This window comes from Paralichthys olivaceus, chromosome 11 (genome assembly GCF_024713975.1).
Source record: "Paralichthys olivaceus isolate ysfri-2021 chromosome 11, ASM2471397v2, whole genome shotgun sequence".
NCBI classification, from domain to species: domain Eukaryota; kingdom Metazoa; phylum Chordata; class Actinopteri; order Pleuronectiformes; family Paralichthyidae; genus Paralichthys; species Paralichthys olivaceus.
This window is the reverse complement of record NC_091103.1, coordinates 19,710,858-19,732,582: the sequence shown is the minus strand read 5'-3', so window position 1 is coordinate 19,732,582 and position 21,725 is coordinate 19,710,858. Positions and strand designations below refer to the sequence as shown.

The following is a 21,725-nucleotide window of genomic DNA, read 5'->3' as shown; positions in this document are numbered from 1 at the left end:
CCATGGCAGCAGGAAGGAAAACAGACCAGTCAATCTCATGCTCTTTGTTTTCTCTCCATCAGCATTTTAATGTTTTTCCTGTTTTCAAATGCTGAACATATTGCAATCGACTATTTACACCAGACAAGGTAAATTATTTATGAAGGGAATGTATTTGAAGTAATCTTTTTTACTCTTCACCTGCTAAAAGTTCAACAACTCTGGTAAGAGTGGATGGAATAAAGGTGTCCACTGTGTTGTTAGGACATGACCGCAATTATTCTTTGAATTGGTTGAAGCACAGATTTATCAAACAATGGAACATTATCAATGGAGGTATTGATATTGCTGTTTTGGCCTCTACCAGCTCCCGAGGGAAACGTCTGGCTCTTCAGCTGCTAAATGCTTCATTATGTTCACCAGCTGGTCTCTAACCTGGTCTGTCTGGGGCCAGACAGGTATAGTGGTGCTTCCCTGCTGTGAAAATGATTCTATAAGAGCAGTGAGCGTGAATGAAAACAGTAAAGACCAGTTTATACTTCTGTGTAGGCCCTGCGTTGAATTCTAGCTGGAGAATAAACCAGTCTTTGTATTATTTGTCCAAAAACTAGCAGCTTTCATTTCTCCTATGTTGTAAATGACCTGCATGTTATTTAGTTTCTCGTTAATAATATCTCATATGCAGTATTAATATAAAAATCAACAATTCTAATTACCTAGATACAAATAATATTTCATCACCATTCATTGATTACAGCGTGTCAAGCACTTTTATTGATCTTGCACACTCATCACACCGGCACAAAGGGACTCTGGGTGTGAGAGTAACAAGCACAATGTCTTCAGTCGATTTTCTGCTCATTAATGGACGTCTCTCTCTGCTGCTCATAGAAGATTAGACTGTAAATTATGTTCCAAACTCATTATAGTGCTAACAGCATGGTGTCACAGCACTGTCTGTTTTGATTGTGTGAAGGTTATTCTAAAAGAAACTTTCTCCTCACAAAGCAAAATCTCACGTTTCCCTGCCGTGGGCCATTTCAGGTCCGTGGAATATAAGGAGGAAAACTTTAAATGCACACGTGCATAAATGGATGCCAAGACCAGGTGCTGGAATTTCATGTTTGTATAATTACTTATAATGGCAGGCAGATTTACATCGGAGGAAATGTGGCGTAAAAACACTGCAAATAAAATCCAGTAATGGCTTTTGTGACTTGTCCTTTTCAATTTGTGTGGGTCTGGGGTTGGAGCCAGCGTTCAGGCGTCACCACTCTGCAGAGCCGGTCTCCGAGGCTGCGGCTCTGGCAGCTGCCGTGCTGACTGGCCTCGGCAGACTGCATGCATCACTGAGTCATGACCCTCACTGGATATTAGCAGGTCCAAAACAGAAAGAGACAATAGCGATGATGTCAGCGGGGTGCGGTGACTGATGCCAACTTTAAAGAAAGGTCCAGAGGTGTCTGCGAGAGGACGGACTGCAGAGTTAACCGCCGGTAACGTAAACACACAGACACAATGGGGTCGCCTCCGCCCTCCTGCTCCTCTCTCTTATCTGTCTTGACTAACTGCTCTGCCTCTTCCTGCTGCGCTCCGCTGCCACTGCCCTCTATTCTCCCCCACGTCTCTGTGTTGTGACAGGGATACGAGGCCTGGAAAAAGAAAGAGAAATCATTTGGTCTTCTTTGTCTTTGTTCTCCGCACTCACCCAGTGTGCTGAGAAGTACACTCCCACGTAGTGTCCCTCAAGAGAGCTGCTGTCTGTTGTCTGCCTGTTGTTCCTGAGCAGAGGCCCTGCCACCACCTCCGCAAATGGCTTCGGCCCCCAGGGGAACTCCAGGCCTGGCAGAGGGTAGGAAAGCGGAGGGGGCAAAGAAAAGGGGAAGATGGGGAGGAAAGGAAAAAAAAATCAAGAGTCTGCAGTCGTGCTAGCAGGCGTAGCAGCACTGTGAGGCTGGAAAGCTCAGAGCTAAATGCTAACATGCTGGTGTTTAGCTGCATGTTAAACTGCTGTAGTACTGTGACCGACATGTTTAGATATTCCCGTCCCTTGAATATTGCGGCCAGCGTGAATAAAAATCATGTTTCAATTAAACGAAAGAACCAGAGGCACTCTTCGTCATGGCTGCTGTGATCAAAAAGTCATGTGCACTTGTCATGTCTATGCTACTTACAGGTTTTTTTTGTGTGACATCTGCTTTTGCAAACATACACCAGATGCACAATATGATTTTAATAATGACTGAGAGCCATGCCTGTTGAGCACGGCTGGAAGTCTGCCAGAAATACTTCCCCTCCTGCTCTCTTTGACACTTTTCATTCCCTTTTCAAGGTGTCTCCATTGTTGCCGTCAAGCTCTGGAGATGAGCTGGTGAAGCCGAATTGAAAAGGAGGAGTAATCACAAACTCGTACGGTTGGGTCCTAATGGCCTCTTATATGAGAGCAGTTGTTCAGGGCTTCATTAGGCAGGAAAGACACGTCTGGGCTGCACTGGTGCAGCCTTTTATTGTTGCACTGATTGTAAAAGTGCACTCCATCTTTGCGCTGGAGGCTAGTCAGCCGCCACTCAGGTCGGGCCTTTCATTGAGAGTGAAAGGCAGATGGTCCTGAATCATCCCCCGCCCCTCCCAACTTTTACTGCCCCTTAACTCTCCTGAACATAGCTGCTGATTTATCACGTGACAAACTGCCCCAGTTTGCCTAAAGCAGGTAAACAGAGGGATAAAACAAAAACTATAGCTCTGTTTTTCTTCAAGAGGCGGTGCAGTGGCGTTAGAAAATCCCTGCTCATCAAGTGCCAGTGTCCCACTTCTTTGCTACAGAGGCCAGAGATAAATGTTTTCTTCAGCCACTTCTATTTTGGAGGAACAGTTAATTCATCATGGAAATAACACTGCAGGCTAGGACTGGCTTTCATCTGGCAGACAGTGAAATCTGTCATAATACTCATTCTGCTCCACTGCTGTGCTGCCATAAAGCCTCTATTCTTCCTCCTCACATGACTAATGGTGCTTTTTTTTCAGGATGACCAAACCCAGTATAAAAGAGGCAGCGTTTTAAAATATTAAGACCTTCAGAGCCACAGAGGACGTCCTCGATACAAGAGAGGAATGCAAGCCCACTCTTGTTAATTCTCTGTCTCCGCTTCAAAGTGCAGAAATTATAGGGTTTGCAGATGAGGGAGTGAGACACAGGCACGTTATAATATTCATGCAGCACCATAATTACAGAAGCATCAACACAAACGAGGGGGAAGAGTGTTATTGCAAAAGTTTTGGTTGAATGGTGAGGGATGTGGCAAAGCAATATCTCCACAGCCATTTGATAAACAGAATCAGTGTGTGTGTTGTGTGTGCAGGTGTAAACTTATACTCATTAAAGTTTGGTTGACTTTAGCCTCTCAATTTTATTTGGCTTTTTGTGACACACTCGAGGTAAACCAGATAGTTTAAGTTGGAATAATTCCACTGTATGATTTTGAACTGTTAATTATCTTTCCATCATCCACAGCACTGTAACATGAGGTGTCTTTCCATCTGCCTATATTCCTGTGCACATTATAAACGAATGGAGTGGAAAAGTAGAAACAAGGTGTCATGAAAATGTTGATATTTGCAAATAAAACAATGTACGTGAAGTTGTGTCTAACGCGATTTGCATCATATTGTTTAAGCTTTGACTGATGCTCTTTTAATTAGGTCATCTGGTTAGATCATCCTCTTCTTCTGCAGTGGTTTAACAGCACCTGCGTAACTAATTATCTCTACATGCCCAAAATCTTTGCATAACACAAGTTGCTAGAACTGCACACTAATGCACATTTAACAGTTTTCCAGAAAATTCTGTTAACTAACGGATTTCCACAAAATGTGATGGAAGGATGCAGTAATGGTCTGGGAAGAACCTATTCAATTTTGTTAAGCATTTTTTCCACTTACTTTAACATTGCCAGATGCTGCATTTTCACCCTTCTACCAGAGAATATTACATGGATCTTGCAATGGGAATGGATTCAATCGGCATTCACACCTCGGTCAAATGACTCCACAGTCGACAGGTTTTAAATCGGCAGTGATGGAAACATGACACCTGGATGAACGCACTGATCTGGCAGGTGAGAGAGCAGCTTGGTTGTCGGTGAACTTGTGAAGTTGAACATGATGCATCTACTGGCAATTGAAAAGGAGACAATCACCTTTTTTTAAGCAGGTTTACCCGCATTTAGAAAAAACCTGCGTATACCTGCTAATTTTGGTGTGAAAGAGGAATATGAGTGTGTGAAATTTAGTGCAGCACATTGAATTTAAAAGGACTGTTGGGCCTTGTCAGAGGTATGCACTCTGCTCAGTGCCGTTGTAGTGTTTGGCATTAAGTTGCTCATGCCCCATGCCTCAGGGGAATTTCACATCCTACCTGCTGTTGTTTTACAAGGATAGGTGCAACAGTCTGATGTGAACTCAGAGTGAGTGAACGTGGGTGTTACCACCTTGTTGCAGCTGTTGGTGTTGATTAAAGAGATTACACTGCAACACGCTTGTTAACCACAGCCCAGAGTAACTGAGGAATGCTACCTAGCATGAATTCAGGATTACGGGTGTGAGAAATTAAACTATACTGTTCTTTCCATTGATCCCAAGATGTTTACCTGTTACCTCTTTAAAAATGTATTTCTGGGGTTGAAGTGATGGTGATTGGGGTTAATGTTTACAACTTTGCAAAGAGGAGGAAGGTCAGAGGTTGTGGTCAAGGAATAAAAATAAATCTCGGATCTCACCTTTGGGGTCATCTCTGACCACCAGTAGTCCGTTTCGACACACCACCTTCCCAGTAGCTGCATCCACAAACACCAGCGATGGGATACTGGTTACCTTGTACTTGTTCCAAAGCTTCATCTGTAGAGAGAAGGATGAGAAGAACGGTTGGAGAAAAACCTGAATGGATAGACCCCAAACAACACATCCATGTGTATTTCAATCTCACAGCAGGAAAACTGTTAAACGTGGTATGTTCACCTGGAAAACAACACTTTCAACAAAACAAATATCAGCAGAGGGCTATTTGTATTTTTTAGGTCAAAACCCTTCTCTGTTGTTAAAGAGACTCAAAGGTAGAATAAAAAAATAGACAAGTGCAGTCAAGCCTGAGGTGAATTTGCAGAAGGTGTGGAGCACACTGCTGCAGGCTGATCTAGTCTGAATTGGAGCAAACCATCTTCTTTGCTGCGTCATGAATAAAAGCTGAAAAAAACCACTCCTGCTCTGAATCCTGAATGAATTACTGGAGCTTTTTGGATCTACACTTCGTGCTTTCACAGGTATTTACGAGCGCCCGTTGGCTTTAAATTTAAACCTAATACCTCCTATATGATGAGTTTATATTAATGCAGCCTCATAAAGTCAGAAAATACTCTAGACGGCCAGAAAATCTGTGCATGAACCGGGGTTATTTATAGAGTTCAGCGTGCACAGAGTGTAGCCCTAACATCAAAGAGCAGATCAAGCATTTAAAGCCTTTCCTATCTGAGACTCACTTTCCATATCAGAGAGGATGACTCCTACACTGTGAATAGAGAAACAGTCGTGTCTTGTAAAGAGAAGCAATCAGGGATGTGCAGTGTTGCTGCTTCAGCAATTACAGCAGAAGAAGAGGAGGAAGAAGAAGAAGAAGAAGAAAAGGATCCCTCACATTTATTCCTGAAAGCAGCTCTGAAAATTCAGTCGTGAGGAAAGAGAGAAACATACACTGGCTCTAAAAAGCAGAATTATCAACCCCCATTAAAAAATAGTCTGAATAAGACCCTGCAATGTAAAGAGCATTTTCTGATTTCCTCAACCTGAATAAGTAATTCCTGGAATAAGTCTCATTCAGAATAAAGTCAACAGTTGGAAAATTGTCGATGTAAAACTGTGTCTTCTTTTATTGAAGCGATAACTTTCAGGTTCAAAATGCCATAAATAACTTTGCAGGGAATTATTGCAAAAAACCTTAGTAGTTAAGAAGGAATGGTGAATTCATCTTTTATAAATAAACCCATATTTTACCCTGCCATTACATTTATTTCCTGCTATACAAAGCCAGGCACTTCAGTACCTGTGTAATATAATGATTTGTTCTGTCTGGGTGCTGGGGTAGTTATTCTAAGAGGTTTTTAGCCAAATAACGTGTGCAGCGTTTTCCTCGGGGCTCAGTGAAGTCAGTCTGGAGTTGGGTTACCACTGAGCTCCAGGTTGATGAAAACCTTTTGTTGCCCTTTTTATGAAAAGCATGACTTCACTGCAGGAGCACCGAGGCTCCTGCAAGCTGTCATCTCCCTTTTTCAATTTGCACATCACAATGTGTGTTTCACTCAAAATGTGGTGTCTGCCGTTTTACGAGTGTATGGCAACGTGCATAACTTGCACAGAGGGCAACCACAGGACCTTTCTGGCAGCAGAGGTCAGACGGCCTGTCCCATGGAGAAGACGACCAGGAGCCCCCAGACTGTGTTGGTTTTACCACATGCTCTGTGCTGCACTGGAAACTCAATCTCAGCTCACAAACTGACAGGGTTAGAGGCATTAACTGTGATTCTCTAAAAGCGAAATGGGCCCGACACTGCCTCTGTATAACTCGGCGGGTGTTTCGCTCGGCTGCCGGCTGTCACCCACACTGATGAGATGGGAATGAGTGTCAGATTTTGATTTTAGAGTGTGAGAGGGATGCAAAAGAAAAAAACCCCAGTGTGATTGGTTCAACACTAGCACCAGATATATTCCATCTATCAAGAGCCCAAAGGGGTTATGTAGCAGCATATCAATAAGCTAACAGAATTATGAAAGCATACAGGTGTTCAAAGTGTAAAATGGCCTCAATAACCTGCAAAGTAAAACTTCATTGGGATTGTATGCAGTAGAGATCGTTAAGGAAATAAAGTTGTGATTTGTTACCTTCAGCTATATAAATCAAATCAGCTTGACTTGCAAATAAAAAATGTGTAGGATTCATCCTCTGGGAATCATGAACATCCACACAACATTTCATGGCCATCCTTCTAATAGTCTTTGAGGTATTTTCAGTTGGTACCAAACTGACCCGACACTGACGTCCTCAGAGCCACACCCAATTACCATGATGACACTACAGGTTAATGTACATCTCCTGAAGCACTGCAAACAGAATAAGATGGCTGTGTACCGATCAGCTTTCCTCAGTCCTATCGTTTCTCTCATGCTGCAGTGTCAAGAGAGCAGCTGGGAGAGGGAGAACCGATTCCTCCTCTTTGCGTTGCCACTCATTTTCTGCATCCTTGAATCAAGTCTGCATGGTGATTTGGCTGCAGATCAGAGTAGCCTTGGGATACTAAATCCTCCGAGGCCTCAGGCCTTTATTATAAAAGGGCTGTTATGATTCCAGGGCGGGCAAATGACCTTGTAAATACAAAAAGCTGCACGTTCCGGTTCACTGTTGCAAACATTTCAGCACCTTGAAAGACAAAACTGGGTGGGGGGTAGAAGCTGGGGGAACCTCACACCTGTTATCTACCTTTAGATCTAAAAAAATTGTCTTCTAAAACAATAAAGACAATAGATCTCCTAACCACAACAGCTCACACCAAACAGGAGGATCACATGCTACAGCGATCGATTTACTGCAAAACACTTTTACACTGTTGAGAAGAGCAGGCTGAGACAATAAATACAGAATGTGACATGATAAGTTGCACTGAATAACAGACATAAATCATACTGTCAGGTCTGCCCTCATTCCTTGACTGAGAAACAGTATCAGCCTGGAAGGAGTGGTGTTAAAGATATTTTCATCTTCCTTTCAGGTTTTGTAAATGTACTTATAAGACTACAGTGTTTCTTATGTGGAGCTATATAATCCAACAGTTTGACAATTGAGGAAAAGCAAGATTTACTCTATCTGAGAGTTGTATGAGAGGATGGATGACTTTCATGACTGTGTGATAAATGTCACTACGGAGGAGAACTAGTCAGCTTATTGGGTAAAATTGTGGTTTTAGGATTTTTTTATCACTAAATATCATGACTGATAAAGATGGATGACATGTCTCCACTTCCTCACATTGCACAAAACTACCCTGGATATGAGTGCTGCCATCTGGAGCCAGAGTGTGATCACTGGGTGGAGCCGCTGTGTCAAGAATCCATCGATAAACGATAAACACTTAAACATACATCAGTGTCATAAAGTAATCTTGGAGTCTTGTAATGTGGGCATTGAAGAAGGACCTGGCTAATCTTTAAATTCAGAGCTTTGGGCAGTGGCCAAAAGAACGAGATCGCAACTACATGCAGCTGAAATTAATTTTCTCCGTCGAGTGGTTGGGCGGAAGAGTTCAGACATCCGGACAGAGCTTGGATTGGAACTGCTGCTCCGCTACTTCGAAAGGACAGTTGAGGTGGTTCTCATCAGGAGTCCAACAGGGCACATTTTGTTGGAGGTTTACCAGGCATTCCAAACTGGTAGGAGACCCTGTGGTATAGACCCAGAACCCACTGGAGGGACTACATACCCCAGCTGGCCTCAAAATGCCTTGGGATCCCCCAGGAATAGCTGGAAACCATGGTTGGCTACCTCCGCGACCCAAGCCCGTATTATGGGAAGACAATGGATGGATGGATTGAAGACAAAACCTTGGACTCAGTTACAGTTTACACATTTTCTGCATTTTCTAGTCACAGGGTTTGCTGCTGAAATCCAGTCCAACAGAAGAGTCTAGCACTAGCTAATTATCATGTAAACTGCCTGAAGATTGCATTTGTTGCATCATGATTGCATGTTGCCACTTGTTCTCTAAGGGGCTTCAATTTATTATCAATATCAACAGAGTGTGTAACTACATGGAGGAGCAAGACTATATAGTTATACAGTGGTTTAAGTATGCCAATAACCTCTGTGGAAAGCCCACTAAGACTCTAGGGAGAACTGGAAATCCATACTAACAATCCATTTATTCACCTGGACATGCAGGCATTAGCCTCACACTACGCCTGGTGCTCATCATGCTAATTGGATCACGCATGGCTATGGATCCATGTCCAGAAGGAGAACAAGTCCGCCTGCTGTGGGGCCTTTACATCATTGAGCATGGACATACCAAGGTTAAAAATCTCATATCCCCACTGGTCAAAGAACATGTTGATTTTTTAACTTGTATATACATTAGTTTGATGGGATCAATGACTGGATTCGTTAACTACTTGTAACCATTCCAGACATTGAGAGAGCAAGAAAAAAAAACAAGAGGGGAACAAACCCAATCCCCAGATATCCACATTTCCATTTTGATGTCATGCATGGCGATCGCCTTCATGCTTCTTTGCACTGCTGCACTTTATGGCAACAGGGGTCCTTTAAAGGTGGGTGAGCTTATACTGTTGGTGGAGATCTCCCAAGTTCCTGTGGTGTAAAATTTTACAATCCACACATATGTTCTTCAGTTTTGGTTTCGTCTCTTTTGAAATGTCGAAAGCCTGCAGTGAAATGTGGCTTCTGTCAGTAACTGATGGGGCTCTACAGTGGCTTCTCTGTGGTGAGTGTCACCCTGTTGAGTGAACTAGACTGGAAGAAATTTCATCAGTCAACGTGGCCAATTCACCTGTGATTGTTCGAGCCATATCTCCTCACAAATCTGCTTTCACTGAGCCAGTCAGGCCTGAGGCGTCTGCCAGATGCTTCCATCGCAGCCTCATTACAACTGTGCCACTACAAAAGAAAAGTCAGCTCTTCACAAAAGAGGACATGAGAGGAACCCTGCTGTGATGCTGATAGCAGCTCAGGCCTTTATCTTCACATGAAGGACAAACGGTGATAACCTAATTGATATCTTCAAGAAAAGGGGTTAAATTTTCATGTTTTTCAATCCATTTAATCCAGATAAGATGTCACAATTCATACGATGTGTCGTATTCATCATCAGACAAGAGATGCTGCACATATAATCCCTTCATTCATGTCGTAATTCATTTATTGGCACAGTTTACAGTGGGGACTGGGAACAAGCAATGTGTTCTACATTATTCGGTGAGAACATAGACAAAGTCGTGTTCCAATTGGCTCTTCAAAATAAGATCGATTTTTTAAAATCAAATCAAATACTTCATCTCATGCAGTGATCTCCTGCACAGAGGATAGAACAGTCAGCTGATCGATGGCTGTGTGTCTTGCCATACATAGATCTTGGTTGTTAAGTTTGTGAAGTCATTTGTTAGAAAATGGGAGGTTGTCCGCTGATGGACAGAGCAGCCCCCTCAAGACATGTTCGACAAACATGTTTGTCTTTTACTGGGACTTCTTTTTAATGGAGAGTGCCTGCAGGCGAAGTGATCTCTGACCGTAAAGATTTACTGTAGCTGTGCAGGGGAGAGCAAGCTGGACTGAAGGAGTCTTGCTTTGACTCCTTGCTGGCGCTTACACCAGCTTTTCTCGAAATCACGAGTGTAATATGTATAACTTAATCTGCAAATGGATTCAAAGTATGCATGGCAGCATCAACAGTTCATTCCATCATGTGTCAGGAAGCTTTCACGTCAAAATCTAAACCATTTTTTGCTTTTTCTGGTCAGTCCTCAGGTCGAAGAAAGATGAGAAACAAAAGTTCTCCTGCTCACTCATTACATCTCCGGACTTCACTGCTGTTAACTCCCTTTTGGCTGGGCCTCTGCAGCCCGCTTTGACTTGCATTCCTCCATGCTGCACCCCGCCTCTGCTCAATCTGCTCCTGAGGCTCTCAGTAACTGCCTGTATCCACTTCAAAACACTGTTGCTGCTCTTCACAGCTACAAAGGGAGCCCTCCCCTCCCACCTCTCAGCCGTACTTCAGCCCACACTACGCAGGCTAGTGTGCTTCCATCGGTGCCACTTTGACCCGACTATCGCTTTACGCGGTCAAGAGTGTTCCCCCTGCTGTGGCTCCCCCAGTGGTGAAATACACATCTCAAAACGCCATGACAGCTGCTAACCTTTATCTGTGTGATGAACTATCACTTAATATGCTTCAGCCTCATCTTGTGCATGTGCATGTAGTTCTGCCTTACATAAAGAACCATGCTTTCAACTTGGAGAGCTGGGTTCTGGTGGGGGCAAAATACCCACATCTAGTGGTCGCACATTTCTTATTTAACCTTTTATCTATACTTGTTTTTTTATTTGAAATGACAATCACACAAAACATGCAGGAAATGCTAGCCAAGCAGTCAAAATCAATCAAGGGCAGTTTATGTCTACAAAACTAACAAGGCTATTTTAGGTAATGTTGATAAGATTAATATATTTACACCACTAAAGTTGTCGTGTGTAAGGCTTTAGTTTAGGTGACCACAGATCTAAACCAAATCTTTGTCTTGTCATTTATACTGTATTTAAGTATTTTGGTCCGAAGACTGAATTAAATTCAATTAGGGACTAAAAAGGATTTTGATGTAATACTGGTTTCAGATAACAACCTTCATCTTTCAGGCTTTAGTATCAGTGTTTCTAGTATCACTGGCGACACATTATTTTAAATATGTTACCTATTTTTCTATTTTGCAACCAATTTTTCCTCTCCATCGAGTGTCAGCTATATTCCTAAAATATATAAAGTGCAGGCCACTCACTCCTTCCTACTCCACTGTGCTCATTACAGAGGCTCATCCTGCACTACACAGCCATTGTGATGGGCAAATTCACTCTCCTGCAGTTGTCGCACTGAAAGCACACAGCCAACTGCACACCATGCCTCCTCAATACAAAATGTTGGCTCTATCTCCTGTATTTTATATTAATCCTATAACATTCTCTGGCCGAGCCATTTTGGAGATGGATGCTCCAGACGCAGACAGGAGACGCTGGCAAAATTGCTTTTTTGGGTTGCCAGGGCAACCACACCCCCTGCCCCTCCACAAAGTCAGAGGACATGTCACAGAGTGCCAGACGCATTGTGGGCTCTGAGTTAATAATTCAGTGATAAATTAATGGTTTTGTGAGGAAAACAGGTGCCAGAATGTCGGAGGGCTTAGGGGGAAATAAAAAAAAAGAATGAATGAGAGAGTGAGCAGAAAAAGAGAGAGAGTGGGAGGTGTGTGGGTGTTTTCACCCCCTCCAGTCTTGTGTGGAGGCACAATAGCAGCTCCCTGAATGCAGCCTCTAAATCCAAACTTGGACCCTGCACGGCAAGAAGTTTTTATGTAGTGAAGAACGCAGCGTAAAATAGCAGGGGGGATTGTAAAGGAGTAAAAAGCCAGGGCTCAATAGGTATCTGCAGCATTGTCTCTCCACAGACATAGGCTGCCCCTGAGGCCTACATTGAGTGGGGTCAAAGGTCAGGAAGGCAGGGGGTGCATTCTTCCCTCCCAGTGGTGTTTACACCAGTCTGCCTGCTTCTCTATCCCCCATCTCTGTTTTCTTCATTTCTCTCCCCATCTACCCCTTGTTCTTCATAAAACCTTAAAAGTTTAAACCGCACAGACACAGGCCATGTTCTCAATAAAGTGGAAAACATTTTTATTGCATCCTTTCCATTTAATTTTTCCCCTCCACAAAAATGCAGCGTCACTCGAAAACACTCTCCATCTGAAGAGAATAAAATAAAAAACATCTTCTATACATCGATGTGTGAGGATCATGTGATAACAAATAAATGCCATCAGTTCTGTGACACGCTTAAATCGGCACAAAAGTCTTTATATAATAAAAATCTGTTCTCAGAAACCAGTCCACAAGCTCACTAAAACTTACAATGCCTATCAAGCTTTCTGTTCCTGTCCTACAGCTCTGCAGTTTACACAACAGATGAAAAAGGAGAAAAGTCTAGAAAATAAGGTCCGGCCAACAGGAAAATGTCTAGAACATTCAAGCGAGGGCTGGAGTTTAGTAGAGCAGCAGGATGCAGGACATGACATATATATTCTGCGGTGGAAATGAGGTATTATTGTTTACAGCTCATCGTCAACCAGTGTTGGCCCTTATGACCCTCATATCTCATCTCGTCTTTCCATGTTGACATCTTTGTCTGCATCTTCTACGTGTATGGCACCTCCGTTTCATATTTGTATTCTTTCACTTTCACATCAGTCACAGTTTAGAAAAGTCTCAACACATCCACTCACTTTTCAGGAAAATGTCCGGACTGTCAGAGAGCAGCTTAGCCTGACACGCCAATGTTTCCACACACGGCAACTTTAAGAAAAACAATAAAATGAATGTGGCTTTGGTACTTGCAAAACGTAGAATAATAAAAGTGAGGAAGTCAAAGACAGACAATCTCTGCTGATCAATCATTGAATACTCCAGTGAGGAATAATGATTTACCTAATGATTTACACTGGGTTTCTTGTTGTGTGAACAATGTGTTATGACTTCTCAGGTAGTCGTTACTCACGCCTTCTACCCTCAGCCTGTGTTTCATCAAGTCAAGGCCTGCAGAGTCGAAGCGACCGACAGAGATGATATAAAGCTGCTCTGGCTCTGAACCAGCTTTATCATTTACCTTAGCATGACCCACTGAGATGGGCGTTTTGCACTCGCGAGTGTTCGGCCAACTCATGACTTGGAAAGCCCTGTGCATTTTTCTGAGTTCAGCGTGTGCCAGAAGGTAATACAACACACATTCTCTCTCAGCTCTAATCTAATTCAATATGGAATGATGACTGTGGCGTCAAAGAAAAAATGTGTTATGTGCACAAGCTGAAAAGCATTTTGTATAGGTTCATTTAATCTGCGCCTGTGCACTTGGGAAATTTCAAATCATTGCATATTAATAATCAGACAAAACACACATTAAAATAAGCCTTTTGGCATAACTTGATTGTTATGCATGTGATTTCTGCTTTTACCGCTCAATTAGCTCCACTCAGACCCAAAGGAGCTGTGCATTAATTCTACCCATAAGGCTCAACGTCACTGTGCCTCTGTTACCCCAGCTTCCTGGATTTAGAGAGCTTCCCTCTTATGACCTCAGTCTGACCCCACATTTAACTCCCACCACTCCTCCTCCCCGTGCCACAGCCCAGGGAAGTCTGCTGGAGCTGCAGCTCTGTCCCTGATCCCAACACAACATCACACATTAATATTTATGGAAATTTGAATGGAACATGAATGGAACATTTCAGACACATTATCAGCACTTTGTGCATAATCAGGCCAGCTCCAGATTCTTTATGCTCCAATCTGTGCCGAAAATCTTCACATAGGAAAATTAACTGTGTGGATCTAATTCACAGCATGAAAATGATCTATAATAACATTCAAATGGTGACTGCGTCATTTCATCCTGGGCTGTTTACACAGATTTTAAAAGGGTCTGCTTCATTTTGCTCTTTAGATAGCCAATATTACAAAAACACAGATTTATTTCAATGTTAAAAATGTTGACCTTAATTTTTAACAGAATTCCTGGCTTGTCTGCATGTATCTTTCCATTGTTTATCTAAGTGGAACCAGTCGCTGCGTTACTCAACCAAAGCCAAACAGACTGACGGCACACAAAGCACAGACTACAAAATAAAAGCGCCAACAGACTGCAACAACAACAATCTTACAAGTTCCCTGCACGCCACACTGCATGAAATCCTGGGCTCCTTTTTTGAATATGTCACAAAAAACAAGCTTTAACAACAGCAGCAGGCTCTTTTCATGCATTGAAAAACTTCAGAGGCATAGGATGAGGAGATGACTCTGAAAAAAGATTATCTCAAATCTATTGGATACAATGCTCTTTGCTGCAGGTCATCCCGTCTCTCTCCCTGCCTTTCCTGTTTATCCCTATCATCACTATCAAAAAAACAAAAGGTAGAAAAGCCTTGAAATTAAAACTGATTGACACAGAAATCAAATTGTGGGATTTCTTCTTACACAGTATAAAAATATTTTATGTAGCCCATCTTTGGTCACTGCAGCCCATCATCCAGAAAAGCATGATGATCTTCTTAGATCAAGACTAATGTGAACACATCCAATCAAGCTCAATATACATGGTAGGTGCCATGACATTGAGGCAGTGTGTTCTTGGAGGGGAACTAAATGAACTGTACCTTTAACAGCCCAGAGCCTCGTAAATCACAATGACAGAGTGTCTGCCTATATATATACACATACACATATATACAGTATTAGCACAAGCATATCCTCTTCTGCGTGCAATGATCCACAATGACAGCCTGCCACAGCAACAATGGTTCAGTGGTTCTTATTTCCTGAGGGAAAGGATGTTCTTGCTCTGTCTCCCTCATTAATTGAGCCACATTCAGCTCTTCAGTGACATTCGGTTACATGGTGACACTTTATATCCACCCATTAACCTGTTTCCTCCTCTAGTGTTACGCTCATTAAAAGTCACATCTGTTTGACCGGCCTCCTGCGTTTTATAGCGGAGCTGTACATCTGGACCCCTCTCATATCTCTCACAGCACCCTCCCCCCCCTTGCCCCACTTCCCCCTGCCGGCCATGCATGCCTTACTCTCGGCTTACCACCCGCCCCTCACCCCGACACTTTTCACAGCCGTGGCGACAGATTCAGACTCCCATAAGCCCCCTCTCCCAGCCCATATTGGCCAGTTGAAGAGTCTCATGGGTGCAGATTTCATTTGATCCAGATTAAGTTTTGCACAAAACATGGTACAAACGCAACGTCAAGGCTGAGCCATATGTCATGCAGAGATAAAAACCGTGCACACATGGCACACAGTTTGTGTAACTAAATATATATCCATTAATTTTATTTAGTTATTTTATTACATCAATGCAATCAAAGATTAAAAATGGTTACGTCTGATTGCTTGAAGCTTTATCTCAACTCCTGCAATTTAAATGGGACATTGGGGAGTTTACATCAACTACAGTGAGCCTCACAAAACAGGATTAAAGAAGTAGTGAAGAAAAGAGAAGATAAAAATAAAACAATGGAAATAAAAATTAACTTTAGGAACAAGAAAGACAAGCTCAGAAAAGCGATAAAACGGGACATAAAAGCATGTTGTAAAAATGCTTCCATTGTATGACTCGGCTTTGAGAGGTGGTTTTGAAGATGCTTCTGATCTGGTTGGTCTCAGCAAGACGCCGGGAACCTCGACAGCAACAACCAGGTGACCTTTTGTGTTTAAGCAGAAGCCTTGGAACAACATGTCGTGCTCTGCCAGAGGACCGAAGGCCATGCTCCTGCTCATAAGTAGTTATGAAAAGGTCTAACGTGCAGCGCGGAGCCAAACCCCTGCTGAGCCTCAAAATAAACATCCATCAATTTAAGGTCAGGGCTGTGGTGGCAGCACAGAACAGCTCTTCGGACAGCTGAGAGGTCGGAGGGTGGGGGTTGGCGTACTTGAACAACTTCACCTGACTCAGTTCGGGGTAGTGGCGCAGTGTCTCGGTGCCTGCCAGAACACCTGGAGCCTTATCCGCAAACTGTAACATCAACTCAACTCATTGTAGACACAATCCCATATCTTATTTGTCCCTCGAGCTTCTTCTCATGGGTGATAGTCAAAACAGTAAAAGCCAGAGCTAATTTTCTGTTTTAAAACAGTTTTACACAACAAACTGCACGTAGTTCACTAAATTTTAGGACTGCAACAAATTATTATTGTAATTTTCAATTTCTAATTTTGTTTATGGAATGTAAGATGATATGAATCCAGTACAATTTGCAGCTCTACTGCATTGACATTTCAGATATACCATATATTCACTCCTTCGAGGAGTCTTTTTCTCTTTGGTAAGACTATGAACTTCACAGCAGTTTATTTAAAAGTTATGTTGTTGACAAAAGCAATCTCACCTCAAGGCCTATTTAGTGGTTGTTCTGGAGATTTAAATCATATCATATGATCTCCAGCGAATGCACGTCCAAGTCTGAACTTTGGACCTCCACAAGCTATTATATTTGAAAATGAAAAACGGATGGTCACAAGAAAAACAAGATTAATACTGGCATTTCTTAGACAACAATGTTGCTGATGTAATAACCACAAAAACTCAGTTGGGGAGCGTCTTTAAACACATCGTATGGGACTTTTCAAAACAATCCCTGCCCTCAACTAAACTACCCAAAACAATTTATGTAATGTCAGACAATAAGGGTGATAAAATGTTGATAATGACAGATTACGTGTCTCAAACAAATGTGTCTCTGCATGTGGGTTTTCAGTGAATGCCTTACATGCAGATAGGAAAGCAAACTCAGTGTCTTTTGGAGGACAAGAATGTCATAATTATGGAACTAAATAAGATACAAAACCAAAATTATGGTCCTACAAGTTCTTCATTTCTTCGTCTTTGTTAATAAATGAACGACAAGCAATGAGTGCCACTGATACTGTGAAGTGGTTGTGTGGTAGTAGTAGTAGTAATCTTTTCTTATCCCGGGCGCTGAGTGATAATCCAAGTCAATAAACGAGAGTTGAACAGAGTGGTTATTATATGACTGGAGTCACTTTACTCTGAGAGTTGATGGAATTTACAAAAGCCCATTGTTGTCAGAACAGGTGTGGTCTCCTGTAGTGAAACTCAAGGAACGTGCATTAGAAGAAGAGTAGGCTATTCTAAGATACATCCATCGCTGAGATAACTTCAAAACCTCTTTTAAGCACGGTTAAGTCCGTCACTGTTACATGACGGTGAAGTGCTGTGCTGAGAGGTAACACAAAAGGTAACATGAGGGTTTTACAACTGTAAACAAACAGCTGACAAGTGAGAGTGAAGCGAAGAGCGGGGGCAGAAACAGAGACGGAGACGAGGCCCAGAGATACAAAGTGTCAATTTTCAGGGTCACGTCACGCTGGTAGAGGGCTGATTGACAGGGCAGAGCACAGGTTCAAAGTTCAATCCCTTAATAGCACGGCTGTAATAGCACAGCCTTCATGTCGTCTGTTCACGCCTAGCCTCCACACAACCCCTGACCCTTCCAGACACCAGCGTCTCCAGCTTTTAAAGAAAACTCCTACAAGGAAAAACAACTTTTTAAATAAAAACTCTGTTATCTCCCCACTCACCACTCCCCCATATTGTAACCTGAGGGCCTGGTTTTATTGGGATTTGTCTTGTACACACCTGTGAAGACTTGCATGTGGGAAACACAGATGTTTGTTTGTTTATTTGTTTTTCAGCAGGATTTCACAAAAAAAGAACTGAATTTATTTGCAACAAACTTCATTAAAAACATCGTTAAAACGTTTCAGCGGATCTGGGTAAAGAGGTAAGTAATGGATTTTTTCCTTGGAAATAATGTATGAATCTTATCTTTTTTAGCCAGGCCATACAACAACGATAGCAATTATCACTTCTTTACGGGTTAGCAGCATACAGCTGTGAAAATATGCTATGAAAGTTATTTTTTCAAATGCACTGGTAGCGGATCGATAACTTGGTTTCAGGCGATGGATAAAGTCCAGTAGACTCACTGATCTCACGGATTGTAGCCTGAGGATTTTTGTCTGGATTTATCATACTTAACAAGACTCTCAGAAGGAAACTCAATCAAATGTATGTTTGTCAGCAGTATTACCAAAAAATTATTTAATTGATATGCACCAAATTTCCTGAAATATCATTAGAATATTGGTGTGGAGGGAAGATTCAGGATTTTCCACAGGAATAAATATATGGATCTTGATGTTAACATATTCATCTACAAGCTTGTACAATATGATGCACATTGAATGAATTATCTGGATCCGGCGAAAGAAAATATTCGTCCTTGTACTTCCATTCACCGAGGTAAAGCCAGCCGCTCAAACATCTGCGCTTGAAGCTTCCACTGCATCAAAAAAACAAGCAGCATCAGAGGCTGAGAGTGTGGGCTCAGCGGTGTGTTTGTAATTCAGCTCCACAAGTCTGACAGTGCAGATCTGAAGCCTCCTGCAGATGCAGGCAGAGGTCACCAGCCCTCACTGAGACTTGGCTTCCTACAGACTCTTCTGATATCTTATTTCAGCAGTTCAAGGGCCTTTTAGAATAGTTGATGTAATCCTCAGGCACTCCAACCAACATATATCCATTATTCACATACTGTACATTTTTACTGTTTAAAGCCTGGAAGTGATTGAGCCACCGGCCAATAAATAATGTGTCTGCGTGATAACGATCGGTTGGAACTAATGGCCTTTCAGTGGAACCAGGAAATGAAAGACACTATAGAAGAAATAATAAGCTGACGCAGATTTAATGCTGCAAATGGATGCCAAGGTTCACACCTGGCATTAACATGTGATCCAATGAGTGGACAGCTGAGCACTAGCACCAAAGACTCACTATAGATGCAGCTAGATCTGATCTCAGCTGCTGCAACTTTGACAGACCACGTCAACTAACATCCTCAGCACATGACAAGTGTGTTCCCATTCATACTCATACTCACAAATGGAGATATATATAGCCATCTTCACCTTAGTTAATATGTTAGATGGTCAAAATTTCATACCCACATCTTTTGGAGGCTGGACCAGGGAGGACTGCATCCGATTGTTTCTGTACCAACTTTTCCTAAATCTGATTTTGACATTCACACCCACTTAACAAAGTGACTGAGCAGATGTGCTGAGGTGAGAGGGGAGCAAGCATTTGAACTTCTGGCTCTACCTCTCTTTTTCCACAATTTCACTTTTCATGAGAATGACCGAGTGTTACAGGATGGACGTCTTCCCGGAGGTAATGTCTGAAAATGTGTCTCCAACAGTATCACGTCTTCCATCTCTTTATGAAGGCTACCATTTCACTTCAGTAAAATGATTAACACATCATGTGACAATAATACTTTTAATTTGAAGGTACACTTTTCTCTTCCACTTTACACAAATATACACTAAACAACACTCTGCGGCCATGATGCAAAAATTACTTAGTTAAAAACTAACCAGAGCAACAAGCTTAGATAGTCAACCCCTCACCTCAGACTTTGCAGTTAAAGTTTTTACTTTACACTGAAACTAAGGATCAAACTTTTAAGCTGGTGCAAAAAGCTACAGGACTTTTTATTCATCATAAATTGCCCTTTCATCTCATTCCTATGGCAGTGGTAGTAAGGTTCTACTGACTTTCCTGCAGCTCATTAACAATATATATTTTAACCACTGCAGCTCTGCAATTACATGATATCTCCAAATGTTTTGATTGTGCTCCATCTCCAAAGTTTTAATCATTCCAAGCTGCACAGCAGAGCAGAGCAGCAGGTCTCAGGGTGCTTCACAGTGTTTTGTAATCAGGTTTTAAATGGAAGGCAAAACTCTTTTAAAAGCCTGCCAATAATCAGGAAGTTAGATGAAAAAACAAAGCACAGGCTTGTGATTCAAACATATCCTCAGTTCATTTACAGAGACAGAAAAACAAGAGGACCATGGCCAATTGGAGCAACAAATCCTTATCTGTGTGTTTGTCATCAACATCATCTGCATCCTTTAGAGAGCCCAATGCAACACTGGTCAAACAAATAAATCCACAGCTGAGATTAATGACAGGTGTATTGTTTCCATACTATGCTTTCGGGATTATTCATGTGACCTTTGTAGTGAGTTGAAAGTGGAGTCTGGTTCAGAGGGAGGGGATTTGGGAAGTTGTGTCCTTCAGTGCCTGGACTGTCTCCAGCAGTTCTCTGGACTCAGCTACAGGAAACTAAACTGAACAAAAGTGCAGTAGGAACAAAATGGAAGAGGAGGGTGAGCATTAATCTCCTGAAGCTGCCTGTGCATTAAAAAAACAAACTGTATAGTTTATATCCTCATCAAAAATGTAGTCAGCATCTCAGGAAACATGAGCAAATTTCCCGAGAGCGATCCACAGGCAGAGATAAAGCAAATATGGCGTCCTGCTAATGAGGAAACCCTGACTGCAGTATTGTCCCGTGTTGGTTTTGAAAAGCCATCCAGGGAAATGTGATTAATGTTTTCCATAAACTCAGAGGAGGAAGTCCGTTGAGATTTGGACAGAGAGAGTTGCACTTTTCAAAGTAGTCAAGTTCAGTAATGGGCTAACATTAAACTAAGGAATGCGTTGCCAAGAAAAGGACGCCCTCCCATTAATGTGAGTCATGGAAGACCACAAGCAGTGGTCATAAAAATGCAACAGCCAACAGCAAATTAAAAGCCTAAACAGAATAAAAGGGTTGAAATAGATTTACAGGCACCTCCATCATAAAGGAATAAAAAGACAATCAGCATTTTGTTGTCTTCCTCATTACACCAGATGTGAACAGCACTGAGCAACGTCATCCCTGATCCTGACAGCTCGGATCGAGCTGCGCAAGGAGACAAAGAGGACACACATGGGTGAGGTGCAGCTCTCCCTGCGCATGTGGCAGTCTGGAATGTGCTGTGGCTTTACTGGGTTTATAAATAACAGTCAGAAACAAGCAGACACAAAAGGCGCTGCTGTTCTAAGCCGGGTCGCTCTTGCAGAGCAACCTCTCCGCCCTCCTGGTTACTACCAGCATCTCACCGGAGTAGTGCCCGACCCACCCAGCCTGTCTGCATGTGAGGGTGCCTGCAGCTCCTGCATCAGCAGCCCTTCCAGCCTCGAATACACAAAAACAATAGTCAAAGTATCCTTTAACACTGCAAAGCAATAACAACAATCAGTGATTAAATATAGATTTATTTCCTGTTTTTTTATTTTTACGATTAACTAATAATTGTTTAGCCCAGGGGTTCGCAACCTTTACTGTTGTATGAACACCGCAGCTGTCAGATGACCTTAAGTACTCCTTGATCAACTCCACCCTTCACAGCCCGAATGTGTTCATTACTTCTGCCAAAGAGCTTGTGTTTTCACCCCTGT

The 21,725-nt window shown here is 42.3% G+C and overlaps 1 protein-coding gene across 1 annotated transcript in view; it reads right to left on the bottom strand.

The window, feature by feature from the left end:
• The window catches only part of nxn (nucleoredoxin), a 54,944-nt gene that overhangs the window by 9,363 nt on the left and 23,856 nt on the right, over nt 1-21,725 (bottom strand). The window contains exons 2-3 of the mRNA XM_020088419.2: nt 4,755-4,872; nt 1,688-1,821 (exon numbers count right to left, since the gene is read on the bottom strand). Coding sequence (XP_019943978.1) covers nt 1,688-1,821; nt 4,755-4,872 — 252 coding nt within the window. The remainder of the gene's footprint in view (nt 1-1,687; nt 1,822-4,754; nt 4,873-21,725) is intronic.